The sequence below is a fragment of the Notamacropus eugenii genome, chromosome 2 (genome assembly GCF_028372415.1).
Source record: "Notamacropus eugenii isolate mMacEug1 chromosome 2, mMacEug1.pri_v2, whole genome shotgun sequence".
Taxonomy (NCBI): Eukaryota; Metazoa; Chordata; class Mammalia; order Diprotodontia; family Macropodidae; genus Notamacropus; species Notamacropus eugenii.
In genome coordinates, this window is record NC_092873.1 from 141634672 (window position 1) to 141649397 (window position 14726).

A 14726-nucleotide genomic window follows, 5' to 3' on the forward strand; every position below is an offset into this window, starting at 1 on the left:
AAATTTGTGATTATCTAGGTTGTTGGAGGAAAAATGACTGATTTAGGACGTCTTGGTGCCTTCATCACCAAAGTAAAGAAGGGTAGCCTAGCAGATGTAGTAGGACATCTAAGAGCAGGTAAAGAGATACTTTTATATATATATATTTTTTTTGTTCATATTTTAAAACACCTGATAAAACATATTCCTTTTATTTCATTGTTAATGCTTTGAATGTTGAACAAATCATGTAGAAGAAAAATTAAATATAATTTTTTTTCAGTGAGCCAGTGGACAATCTACATATGTTAACACCTGCCAGTGACAGTGATACAGAAATATGCTCTAGGGTGTGCAACACCCTAGTTCTTGTGGACCAATAGCAATTCTGTGGAAAAGAGTAATTTTCTTCTTATGAAGTGTCATTCATATGAAAGAACTGAATTGTGTTGCTAACTTCATAATGTTGGTGCATGTTTCAATTAAGATTTAAAATAATGTGAAAATGTCCTCAATTCTTAATCATTTTCCTCAGACTCCTTTCTCAACTGAAATAACTGTTCAAGCAGTATTCTCTAATTTTTCTACACTAAAAGTTGCTTATGTTGTGAAACAATAATTGTGTATGTAACAATAATATATCTATGAACTTGCTAGTACAAGTACCTTCTAACAAGCACCTGATATGACTATTTTGGGTCTGCAAGGATGTTTTATATATCCTTTGCATTTTTGCAGTATTCGCAAAAGAACATGGATATTGTGATTGATTTGGTGTTTATGTGGTTACAATAAATTCGGATGTTTAAAATTTATGGACATGGTTAATGTTGCTTCCATGACCTTGATTCCTACATTTCACAGAGTAAAATGAACTAGGAAATTCAATCACAGTCTATGTTAACTGAAATCCAAAGATAAATTTCCTTTACCTTTGACACACTGGTATTTTCCTTTCTTTTATTTTTCTTTTTTTTAGATGATAAAAGAACAACATCTTTTTTGAGTAGTTTGTTTTCTTCTGTATTCTCCTGCATTAAAAATTTTGAGGAGTTCTTGATGGGGGGATGGAATTAAGGAGGCAATGAAGAATTAAAAGGCAGTAGTCACATCCTGAAAAACAAAGAGCATTGACTTGTTCTAAATTCACAATTGGGTTCGCTTAGAAAATATTCTAGAATGCTGTCTTTAAAGACTGGTCCCTATGGTTTCCTAACACAACTGAAGATCAAATCATTTAACTTCCCTGTGGCTCAGTTTCCTCATTTTTAAAAGGAGGAGAATTGAACTAGATAGTTTCTAAAGTTCCTTGCAACTCCAGATCTATGATTCTAAACTTTTTGCAGGATAAGTGTTGCACAATAATTACAGAGGAAAAGGCTGAGAATCAGAGATTTTGCTCCACCTGCTGTTTAGTTTGTGAAGAAGTACTGGGACTCCATGCCAACTCTTTTCAGAGACCAATTATGATGCAACATGCAGCATAAGGAAGATAATCAATTTTTGAATACCCATATGTGGGCCACAAGCTGAGCATGTGCTAGTTTAGTGAGTGGAATACCAGCCTCAAAATGAGTAAAGTCTGACATACAGCTGTGCCCTGTCTGTGAAAATCTAATGGCAAAATCCTTAATTTGCAGAATGGATCAACCAAGCAGTGATTTTCCCTCAGCATGGGGAAAAAATCCTTCCCTTTGTGGGAGAAATCTTGCAGGTTTCTTTTAAATATGAGCTCCCCAGCAATTCTCTAGACTTCATTAATACCTTGACAGCAATTTGTCAGAAAAAAACAAATCTAAAATGGTAGAAGCTGATGCTAATATGCCTAAACAGTTTAGCTATAGTCTTCTGTTTGTAACAGAGGTGTGTGATAGGAGGGTAGGAAATTGATATGCCATTTTATTGCTAGACAGACCTTCCAGAGGAGAAAACCCTTTCTACAAATACAGGTTTGCAAGTTTTCTATAATTTATAGGCTTAAAGATTTGCCTAACTGAAGGTTCCATGACTTAACCCAAGGTCAAACACTTAGTATGTATTTAAGAGGCAAGACTTCCTTCAGGTCTTCCTGGCTCCAAGGCCAGTGCTTTACCCAGTCTGTCATGGTTTCCGTTGTGGAAGAAAGACACATACGAATACAATACATTTAAAAATGGATTATGCCTTCCACTTCACAATTTCAATGATGTTTTTATCTCAGTAATGTTTTACCTGATTTATTTTATTCATAGTAATCTATGATCATTGGTTGCTTCTACCCTTTTTACTACTTTCTGTTCCCCGATTAAGTAGTTAATGCAAATGATCAATGAAATTCACTAAGGGAGCTTGTACTTAAAGGGAATTTTCAATGAGCCTTTTGTAAAGGAAAGGATTATTTTGCTACATTACCAATTAATTCCTGATATAGTTTTACATATCAGGTTCTCTCAACAAAGGGTACACATAAAGTCCAATCTGCAGAACTATCATATGCAGTTATTTATTCAGATGCAGCAATTTCTTCATTAATACGAAGTAAAATAAAATGGTTTCATCAAACAGAAACAGCATAATACTTTTTAATTAAAGTTCCAGAGTTTATAAGAGCATCACTATCCTTTTAGAATGTAAGTTGACTTCTGATTTCTTTGAGGCCTAGATGACACTATGATGAATCAATGAACCAAAATTGGCATCCATTATAGAAAAGTCAGTGTTTGTTCTTACCACTTGGGGGAGAGCTCATTTAAATCTAAAAAATTCAAATGTGTACTTATCCAGATTTTTTTTTAAATGAAAGATTGTACTGATTCTTTGTAATGTACTTTTAAGTGCCTCCTGACTTACTTGCACTTTTCATTTAGGAGAAAAATTCATTAACTCTCAAGAGTATATTAAATAAATCTTTTAAAATTGTATTCCAAAGTTGAGAACTCCATACTTGATTCTTAATAAAAATATTTCCCAGTCTTTATGTTGATTTATATTGATTTTTCTTCAAAATTACTTTTATGAAGCATTTTATTTTTGTAATTTAATTCTAACAAAGTTATATGTAAAATTATGTACTTTGAACATCTGGAAATGGGTTAACCCTCATGCAACAGTTTTACATCCGCTTGCTTTGTTATCTTGCCATAGCTACCTAGGTTAAACTATGTTTGTGGCCTTGAAATCTTTTCACTCATCTTTATTCTTTTGTGCATCTGGCGAAGACTATATAGCATCTTAGAACCAGAAAAGTGACACTCACCACTATTACTTGCTGTTGTTGTAAAAAAAAAGAAAAGAAAAAAAAAACTAGGATTTGTATGTAAGAGCCTAGTAGTAAATGTACCCTTACCCAGAGGTTGTGATGCTTGCTGCCTAACAGATACCTTCCAGTTGGAATCTGCTAATTTCATCCCCTAGCACAAGGCGATTGTTTTGTTTGTTACTGATTCATCTTAAAATATATATAAAAAACATCATGTACCATATTGTTTGAAGGAGATTGCAAAATACATACCTAAATAAATTATTAAAGACTTGGAAATTCAGTTTAACCAGTTTCCATGGTGTGAGACTTTGCTTTTGGTTAGTGGAGCTTAGATAACTAAAATATATTTGTATATGTTTTGCATTCTTTGTTTAAAACATTTTAAAAGACAGAAAAGAAAACATAAAAGAAAAATCATAAGGTAAAAAAATACCCTTTTTTTTAAATTCAAGGGGATGAAGTTCTAGAATGGAATGGTAAACCCCTGCCTGGAGCTACAAATGAAGAAGTGTACAACATTATTTTAGAATCAAAATCAGAACCTCAAGTTGAAATTATTGTTTCAAGGCCTATTGGGTAAGGCTAAAAAAAACTTGCTTCTTAAGTTTAGTAAATTACATGTATTAACAGGGTTTTAAAAGGAAGTTTATACATTCATATAATACCTGTTATGTGGATGTCATTTTCTTCAAATATGGGCACATACACTGGATTAAAAAAAAAACACAACTTTTTAGATCTGTATACTGAATTTTCTTCACTACCTTTTAGAGGATTTAAGTTCTGATAAGGCTAAATGTCACAGAATATGATAAGCTTTTATTTATGTAATAAGAATGAAATCCATTTCTGAATCAAGGCACACTATTGATTTCTAGTAATTCAAATTCTATGATTTGTGTTAGTAGAGAAAGGGGGCAGCCATTAATTCTTCTTACTATGGAAACTGAAATTTATCAATTCTAGCCTAATTCTATGACAACCATTTTAATGTAATAGTTTATAGACTACAAGAAAAGAGTACTTTATTCTATATTTTTACATGTGGATTGAGTATAGAGTTCATTTAAAGGTAGATGATTTTATAAATAACAAACTGTTGATTTTTAAAATTTCAATATTTTAAATCTTTATAAAAAGAAAGACTATAATTCAATTAACTTCAGCAGTTTAACAAGCATTTTAAGTGTCTACTGTGTACCAGACACTGAACTAGGTACTGAGGATACAAAGACAAAGATGAAAATAGTTCATGCCCTTAAGGATCTTACATTCTACTCAGAAAAAATGAAATAATTTAATTTTGAGTGTCCAAATTTACACATATTTAGGCTTGTTCTGAATTATAGCACATTTTTATTCTCTATTAATATGAAATGTGTCCCAGAGAAGTACATAAATGCAATACTTGGCCCCACCCTTTACCTTTTTGCTTAAGCTAAGTATGACTCCACAGTTTAGAATGAATATTCCTCTTCACCATCTACATCTTGAGATGACATTTTGAAGCTGTTGATTACAATTTAATTAATATTTGAACACATTAATGGAGAAACATTTTCTTTACGTTTTCAACTCTGTTATTGTTGGGCTACAGCCCACAACTTTGTAGAAAAAATACATATATAGATTAAATTCTGATCCTCTTCATGGGTATTTATACTCATAAAACACACATGTAAAAACATTATTATTTTAAATTTTCATAGAATTGAATTCTATTATCTATGATCAATATTTCTACAGCATACTTCTGCTAGTTTTCTTTAAATGAAAATGGAAATTTTTAAAAATAAAATGAAGACCTGTTTAGAAACCAAAATTTAAATGATGACTATACAGAGTACAACAATAAGGAATTTTGTAATAGTATCATGCTTTCTATCTATCCAGATTTCTAGCATATTATTAATATATAATTTATATTAGTTTTATATTACATGTATTCTTGAGCTGAGGCAAATATGGGGCTGGGAACGAGGTAAGTAATTCTTGAAGAGGGTCTGTAAACATAGAAATAAAACATGAAGGAATTATATGGCAAAGCTATTGCCAAAATGCATTCAGATGATCAGGGCTACTGAAAGAATATATCTAAAGTATTATTGATTGTTGGCTATTTACAATCATAAAAGACAAAGCAGATTGTAATGTTGTAAAGCTGGTATAACTAAAATTAAGAAAGGAACTATAGACAAAACAAAAATCAGGAACTACATCAAAAATCACCTGTTAAAAATATAAAATTAAAAGAATGTATGGAAATAGATATCTTCCTAAAGGTATCTTCATTTTTTACCTAAAGAAGAAATTACCGAAGTGTTAGAAGAAGACCCTTATTCATAGTTTAATGATAGTTCAGTGACAAACTGCTAATGACCTTATAGCAATAGATAATTATTTCATCGGATACTGTTATCAGATCCTTATTAAAGAATGTCTCTGAGAATAAATCCAAGTACATCTTTTGATTAATATTATCAGAATAGTCTGATAGTATAAAACTCAATACATTGGCAATATCTACCATGCAAACCCATCTTATCTGGAAGTATTAGATGAGAAACAATCATAAGGCACATTTTTTGAAAAGATCTACTTGTAAAATCCCTACTAAATAAAAATAAAGCATTTTGATATCCTGTCCCACTCCCCTTAATAAATTCCAAGCTCATAATAGGATTCTGTGGTCCAGGTTACATTCTTCAACATTGCTATTCAAATTAAAATTTTCCAAAGACTCAAGTAACAATTTTATAGAGTACTGTTCTTTGAGGTGACCCCTACCTCATTTGAATTAGCAAGATTCTGTGATTCATCAAAGATTTAAAATATTGATTGAACCACAGAATTATTCTGTAGGAACTTCATGTAGGAGATATAATTTGTTTTCATTCCATCAAGGGCAGAGCTTAAGAAAAAAAGTCATTATAATTGAATCAAAATATTCCACTTTTGCCACACCACAGTATTCTTGCATCCCTTTTAACATATTGATCTAATGTCAGAATGTAAGGGCTGGTCCATCATATTCCTTCCTTGTGAATTCATTGTGCTGAGGTTGATTCTAGGTAAGTGGTTAGTTTTTTGTTTTTTTTTTGTTTTGTTTTGTTTTTAATAGTCCACTAAGGATTATCTTTCCAGGTCCAAATTCCAATCTGTTTCGATTTGTCATGTCAATATGTGATCTTCTGTCCTCTCCCTATAGCATTGCTTCCTTGGTTAAATTGATAATAATCTTTTTATAAAACAAAATACAAGTCACAGTTATACACAGTGGAGTGCCTAGGTCAGGGTTGTTCAGGGTTTCTGTAGGTTGTAGACATTAGACATGTCAAAAACTACTATCTCAGCAATGACATCATATTGAGATATGTAGAATTTTCCCATGGATTGAATGCTACTTTCTCATTATGTGGTAAATAGCCATGCAATAGTATATTTAGGTATACTTCATATATAGAGTTCTCTCTATATAAGGCATATGTGTAATTTTTTAGCTTTTTACGTTGCAAGCTTGATTTTAATTTCCAAAGCACCTCATCATTTTCAGGCTTAACTTTGCCCACATCATCTGCACTTTCTTTTTTTATTATTTTAAAGATATTTTCCATCAGTTTCATTCAATAAACTCTTTCAGATGTGTTTGTAAAGCCTACTAGTGAGTTGCATAATTTGTGTCATTCTGATTTATCTTCTTAGAGTGAAACATTAGTGTTAGCAGTACTTGAACATTTCTTGTTTCCAAAACCTATTGTTTTGGTAGTAAAAATATTGTGGCAAATTTAGCCACAATATTAATGTGATTGTTGTCATTGTAAAAAAAAAAGTTTTATTTTGATCTTTGAGGTCTTTGGGAAATGCAATTTTGTCTAGTGTGTAACATTCATGCACATTAGTAGCTGCCTTTACAGTAACTGTTCCATTGCCACTCCTTTTTAAATCTCAAAAGGATTATGCCATCACATTGAAATCAAATGTAGCTATGAGACCTTCAGAAAGATTCATGGTCTGAATCTGGCTGATTTTAAAAATACGTACTGTTTCTTTGTAGTGATATTCCAAGGATACCCGAGAGCTCCCATCCTCCATTAGAGTCTAGTGAGTATGAAGACTTCTTTTGATTAATTCATTCATCTAAAATGATTCTTTCTGTTTTTAAAGTAATATCTTCTGAAGTCATTTATTACTCCTCCCTTAATCATTGTGCACAAGAGAACGGATAGTTGCCTCAAGGAAACTAGAGCATAGGCAAGTAGAGGCCTATAAGTCGTGACTAAAGGTGGCAACAAATACGGACATTGAATGTGTCGGGGATATAGAGAACCATGTAAATCATTGGACCCAATGAATATCTACTTATTTACATTTTGTGGCACCATTTCTCACCACTGTCTATGGTTATAGGCATATTACTTCAATGACAATGATATTTTCCTAAAAGATACCATCGTAGGATCTGATGTCTAGCACGGGAGCATTATTTTTTCATAGTGATAGGAGTGGAGACTAGGTTTTCCCTGTCATAAAATTGTTCCAGTTGAGGAAGCTCCCTCTATCAATTAATACTGGCAACTAGAGCACTAAAAAATTGCATGACTTCAAGTAACTCTTCCATATAAGGCAGAAAACCACACTACCCTCCCCTGTCAAACCATATTATTTTAGTGACTGTATTGGAGAAAAGGATTTCATTTTGTCAGAATTCATCTCCTATTCATCTTTATATCCTATCATCCATTGCAGAGTATCTTGAACATGGAAGATGATCAATAAGTACTTATTAAATAAATGTATTTGTGAATGACAAAAAGAAAAAAAAGTAAGGAATGAGTGTCCCTTATTAGAAATTTGCATCCATTTGATCATTCCATAGCATAGACCCCGATGACAAAATTGTAATGAGGTACCTATTTACCAATAATCCTATTTCATGATAATAAGAGTAATATTCCATTCAGATTCTCATGCTAGTAATAATGAGCCATATTTCATCACCCACACCATGATTAAAGATACTACTAAAGGGTTTTCACATTTCTTAAGCATTTAAGCTGTGAAGCATGGGCTTGAAAAGTGTGTAATCAAGTTATGTGGCATTATGTTCAGTGCGATTGTGAATATATTTAAATTTGTGAATTGTTTTCCCTTACAATTTCTAAGCCACTCTACCCTATGTACTAAATAGCTGTAAGGGGGAAACATTTTTAATTAGCTACTCATCTTGCTTCTGAGGCATATAGTGTATAAGAAAATATGAACAAAGCCCAAATGAAGATTAACTTGAGACTTTGAATTGCATTCAAAAAGCCTTGGTTGATATTTAAACCACAGAGTATAATAGAGTCCAGAATCTTCTTTTAGATTTTAGAACTTTATTTTGTAGTCTCTGTACTAAGAAATTGGGTAAAACTAAGAAAAAAGATAAATAAATCAAAGATTAGTTGCTGATCAGGAATTGTTTTCTATCAAATTTATTACAATTTTACAATGAGGGTAACTCAAATCTAGTCACCCTACCAATGTGATTGAATGAACACCTTCATGGTCATTAATTGCATCCACCCCCACCCTCACTTGCACTTGTCATTCCCCTAGGTCCTATTTCATGTAAGTAAACATTCAGAATGGTAAATGTATTTAGAGTCTGGTAACTCAAAGTGAATGCTGAACCTATTTCTTACATTTTAAATATACCACTCCATCTTGAAAATGGTCATTAGTCACTTAAAGTCCTCACTAGGAATTTCATAATAAGAATCTCTTCATAGTTTTAGATAGTTTTTCATTATCAAGTTATAATACATGACTTGAGTGTTTTAGAAAAAAAGTATTCATTATAACCTTATTTGCCCATAATTTGACAGAATTATCTTTTGCATTTTTTCACTTATTTCAGGTTCAAGTTCTTTTGAATCTCAAAAGATGGAAAGACCTTCCATTTCTGTTATTTCTCCAACTAGTCCTGGAGCATTAAAAGATGCCCCGCAGGTCCTACCAGGCCAACTTTCTGTAAGTACTTGTTTTCTTCCTGATAATGTTGGAGAAAGTTCATCATTCTCATCACTTTTAATTGTTTTTAGTTAAATTTTCTTCTTTATTCAAACTTAAAATCTCCTTTTTGTCCCTCTCAATCATCCCAAATTGAGAAAGACAAAAACCCTTTTGAAAACACGTATAATTAAGTAAAACTAATTGCCATATTGGTCACATAAAAAAAAATATCTCAGTCTGTACTCTGAGTCCTTCAATTCTCTATCAGGTGGTAGGTATATGTTTCATTTTTCCTTTGTAATTATGATTGGTCATTGCGCTGGTCAAAGTTCCTGAGTTTCTCCAGGCTATTTGTCTTTACAATATTGTCATTGTGTATGACAATATATGTGTGTGTGTGTGCATGTGTGTGGGGAGAGAGAGAGAGAGAGAGAGAGAGAGAGAGAGAGAGAGAGAGAGAGAGAAGGGAGGAGGGAGAATATTAATTTTTCTGGTTTACTTCAGTATCTATCAGTTCAAACCAGTGTTTCTAGTTTTCTCTGAAACCTTGCCCTTTATACTTTCTTTTAAAACAATAGGTTTCCATTATAGTTAATATACCATAACATGCTTGGTTATTTTCCCAATTATTGAGTAATCCTTGATTTTTTTTTCATATCTGTCCTCCCTTTTTGAGGGGGGCCAAAATTTCTCAAGATGTCCTTCTATGATCTATACCTAAACTCCTCTCCCTCTCTTCTTAGCTTTCTACAGTCTGGCTTTTGATCTTATCATCCCTATGGAGTTCCTTTTTCCCAAAGTTACCAATGGCTTTTTGAGGGCAGCTAGGTGGTGCAGACAACAGAGCATGTGGCCTGGAATTAGGAAGACTTGAGTTTAAATCTGGTTTCACACACTTACTAGCTGTATAGTCCTGGGCAAGTCATTTAAAAAAACAGTTTGCCTCAGTTTCTTCATCTGTAAAATGAGGATAATAACAGAACTTACCTCTCAAGGTTGTTGTGAAGATCAAATGAAATAATAACTATAAACTGCTTACCAGTGTCTAGCATCTAGTAAGAGCTATATAAATGGAAACCATTACGGCTACTACTGCTGCTGCTGCTGCTGCTGCTGCTACTGCTACTACTACTATTACTACTACTACTACTACTACTACTACTACTACCACCACTACTACCACCACTACCACTACTACTACTACTACTACTACTACCACTCTCACCACCACCACCATTACTACTTCTTCTACTGCTACCATTTTTAATTGCTTAGCCTAATGGACTCTTCACGATCCTTATCCTCCTTGGCCTCTAAGCATCTTTTAACACCATCCATCACTCTTTTTACCTTGATAGATTCTAGTTGTCAGTGACACAACTCTATCCTGTTTCTTCTACCTATTTAACCACTCCTCAATCTGCTTTACTGAATATTCATCCAAGTCATACTACTAATTGTATGAATCTCCCAGGGTTCTGTCCTAGGCCCTTTTCTTCTCCTTCTATATTATTTTTCTTGGTGATTTTATCAGTTCCTATTGATTTATTTGTCATCTCTATGCTAATAATTCTTAAATCTACCCTTGCTCCTGACCTGCATGCCCACTTCTCCTACTGCCTATTGGACATCTCCATCTGGATGTCTCATAAAATGATGTCTCATTTTAAATGTTCCAAATTGAACTCATTATCTTTTTCCCCCAGACTCTCCTCTAAATTTCCTAGAGTGTAAGTCTGACTATTTCACCCCAGTTTATTTAATAAACTCTAGTGACTCCCCATCATCTCCAAGATTAAATATAAAAATCCTCTGTTTGCCTTGTAAAACCCTTTATAACCTACTCCTCTTTTACCTTTCCAGTTTTCATACACCTTATTCATACCTGTGTTCTCTACCATCAAGGGACACTTACCTCCTTACTTTTTCTTACATAAGACAATCTGTCTCTTCCTACAATTTAAGGAGAAGTCCCATGGCAGTCATCTTATAAATTCCTGTCCAGTTGCACTCCTGGACATGATCATGCACTTTCCTGCTTCATGCCAGGTACCCTTCCTCCCCTCTACTTCCGCAGAGTTTCAGTTTCTTTTAATGCATTATCTTCTGCCATTAGAAAGTGAGCTTCTTGAATGCGGGAATTCTCTTTTGCCTTTCTTTATATCCCAGAGCTTAGCATAATGTCTGCACATAAAGGACTCTTAACCAACACACACACACACACACACACACACACACACACATACACACATATGTATATGTGTATATACATATATGCATATGTGTATTATATACATATATGTACGTGTATATACATGCATGTATATGAATAAACTGACTTCTGACTCACTGCAATTTTATTGCCTTTCCTCTATGCCTGGAATTCTCTCCTTCCTTATTTCTACCTCATGGATTCCTGACTTCCTTCAAGTGCCAACTAATATTTTCTGCCCACATAGTTGTTTATGTGAGATCTCCCCCATTAGACTGTGAGCTTCTTAGGATCAGGGACTATCTTTAACTTTTCCTTGTATCTCCAGAGTTTAGCAGTTTCCAGCATATAATAGGTGCTTAGTAAATACTCGTCAATTGAGTGACTGTTGATTTACAAGAAAACCAATATACCTGCCTACATAGAGCTTAGTCGACTTAGTATAAAAATATATAAAGCATGTAAAAACACATCCTACATACCAGTACCTACATGCAGGTGATTTTCCAGCAAAGCAGTTCAAAGAATGATAGGGCTTTAAAGTTAGAAGGCCTCCCAGTAAGTAATGCAACCAAACTTCACTGTAATATCACAAAAATCCCACTACATTCTATCAATGTAAAATTACATATTTTTGCCAAGCATCATGTTTACATGGAACTAAATGCACAATAAATCTTATCCAAAGAAGGAGAAACATTCCACAAGCATAAAAATTGAGATACAGTGGAAAGTCCTGATTCTGAAATCTTAAAACTTGGATTCATCTTCCAGCTCATCTACTTAATTCCAGAATGACTTTGGGCAAATCACTTTACATCACTTGCACTCACTTTGACTCATTTGTTTAAAAAATAGTGATTGGTGATCAGTGTACAAGCATTTTTCAAGTACTTACTAGATACCAGGTACTGTCCTAGGTACTAGAGACACAAATAAAAATAAAAGTCTCCACTCCAGGAGCTAATATTCTATAAAAGATCATAGGGGAGGAGAGATGGAGATTTATGAAGGTTGAATTTTGCTTCTCATGTATTCCCTATGATTGCCAAATATTTGTCACCTTTTTGTATAATTGGCAGAGAATTATAATCCCCATGTGGAGATATATTGGATTTCTCAGTATTAATTTATGTTTTTCTGATTGCTCTTTTCCTTCTGGATCCTCAAGGTCCATTGACACTTCTACATCTAAATTTTGAAGAGAAAAAATCCACATGAGCTCTGAGGCTAACAACATTCCACATTTTATTACTGATCAATTTCTTTTTGACCCTATGTTGTCATCAACACCTTGGCTTAACTTTTTTTTAACTTCTCTACACCACAAATAGGATTTTCAACACTCAAAACAATAAAACAGAATTTTAGAAAACACTTTTTGGGGTACTAATGAAAGGTAAAAGCATATATCTGAAGAAATAACACTCTTAAGAAGGCCAGGAGTAAGAACTTTTTTTTTTAGGTTTAAGGTGAAAACTAAAAATACCCAGTTTTATTTTGCCCAGATAGCATATCTTTCTTAACATGTAGATTTTAGTGTTCAGGGAATTATTTATTGAGAAATTCCTTGACTCACTTCCAGAAAAATCAATCAAAAAGTATTTATTAAATGCTTACTATAGTCATTGTATTAAGTAGTAATTTTGATTTTCAGTTTTGCCTTCACTTTGTACTAATACTAGTTTATCATTGGATTTTAATCTTTAATGCCTTTCTGATTATCTCATAGGTGAAGCTGTGGTATGACAAAGTTGGACATCAACTTATTGTAAATGTTCTTCAGGCAAGAGATCTGCCCCCTCGAATGGATGGACGACCCAGGAATCCCTATGTGAAAATGTATTTCCTTCCAGATAGAAGGTAGTGATTCTTTTGTGGGAGAAAGCATTCTAGAATTTTATTTAGGGAAAACAAAATACCTCTTTTTCTAAAACTTTTAAAACATAGGTGAGATAATGATCAATTTGATAAAGAAGATGACTTCTCCATGGTTCTTCTAAATTGTGTGTTTCCATGATGTTTTCTAGTTTCAATGTACTCATATGATTTAATTTAATCAAAATTTTAATTTCTCAGACCTTTATATTGGTAAAATAGTTAGAACACAGGTATAATAAAAAAAATTGTATTGCATAGCTCTTGCATAATTAGAGTTGAATTAGAATATCACAGTTTCTAAGAAAGTACTTAACTCTCTCAAGATGCAGGCAATTTATATAAACAACATTGGAAATTATAATTGTATCATGTACAGATACAGTAGACAGCACCATATGCCTCTTTTCCTTTATAATTTATAAGCATAATATCTACCTCCTGACAAAGAAGTAATATATTCAGGGTGCAGAATGAGATACATTTTTTGGAGCAATAGATATGACCAATGAAGGAATTTGTTTTGCTAAATTATGTGTATTTGTTACAAGGAAATTGTTTTTAGTTTCCTTTTTTTTCCTCCATAATTGGTGTGAGGGATGGGAGAGAGAGAAAATACATTTCATTTTATTAAAAGGTAAGGGTTTAATTGGGAAAATTTATAAGGATGTTTATTTTTCAGTGATAAAAGTAAAAGGAGGACCAAAACAGTAAAGAAAGTCCTAGACCCAAAATGGAACCAAACATTTCTCTATTCGCATGTGCACCGTAGAGATTTTAGAGAACGAATGTTAGAAATAACTGTGTGGGATCAACCAAGAGTACAAGAAGAAGAAAGTGAATTTCTTGGAGAGGTGATGTATGCTTTGAAGATTTGAGTGCTTTGCCTTTTAAATGCTAAACAAAGTATTTCTGAATGTAAAATGTGTTCATTTGACAGTTAATATTGGGACTGCTTCCTAATTTACCTTGAAAAATGTTTCTCTAGATCCTCATAGAGCTGGAGACAGCCCTGCTAGATGATGAACCACATTGGTATAAACTGCAGACACACGATGAATCTTCGCTACCTCTGCCTCAGCCATCACCTTTCATGCCAAGGAGACACATTCATGGAGAAAGCTCTAGCAAAAAACTGCAAAGTAAGCTTGAGATATTTGGATGTTATCATTTAGCAGAAATATTGGCTATAGGTCAGCAATGGTGAAATGATTCTGAGGGAAGTCAGTTGTAACTATAAGAACAGGTTTTTGTTTCTGGAATTTTAAAAGAGATAACAGTATTAGAAAGAATTGCCAAGTTATACAATTAAGGTTAGAATGCAATTATGTACCGATTCCCCAAGTGATTTTATTATCTGTCTTTCTAACTACAATATATCTATTTATCTGTCTATCTATTATTCATATACATCTTTATATG

General features: G+C 33.1%; 1 protein-coding gene across 7 annotated transcripts in view; it reads left to right on the top strand.

The window, feature by feature from the left end:
* Positions 1-14726, top strand: part of RIMS1 (regulating synaptic membrane exocytosis 1) — a 717070-nt gene that overhangs the window by 482773 nt on the left and 219571 nt on the right. For all 7 annotated transcript variants that reach the window (XM_072642596.1, XM_072642598.1, XM_072642588.1 and 4 more), the window contains 7 exons: positions 19-118; positions 3673-3796; positions 7275-7321; positions 9120-9232; positions 13159-13289; positions 13987-14158; positions 14293-14446. In XM_072642596.1, coding sequence (XP_072498697.1) covers positions 19-118; positions 3673-3796; positions 7275-7321; positions 9120-9232; positions 13159-13289; positions 13987-14158; positions 14293-14446 — 841 coding nt within the window. The remainder of the gene's footprint in view (positions 1-18; positions 119-3672; positions 3797-7274; positions 7322-9119; positions 9233-13158; positions 13290-13986; positions 14159-14292; positions 14447-14726) is intronic.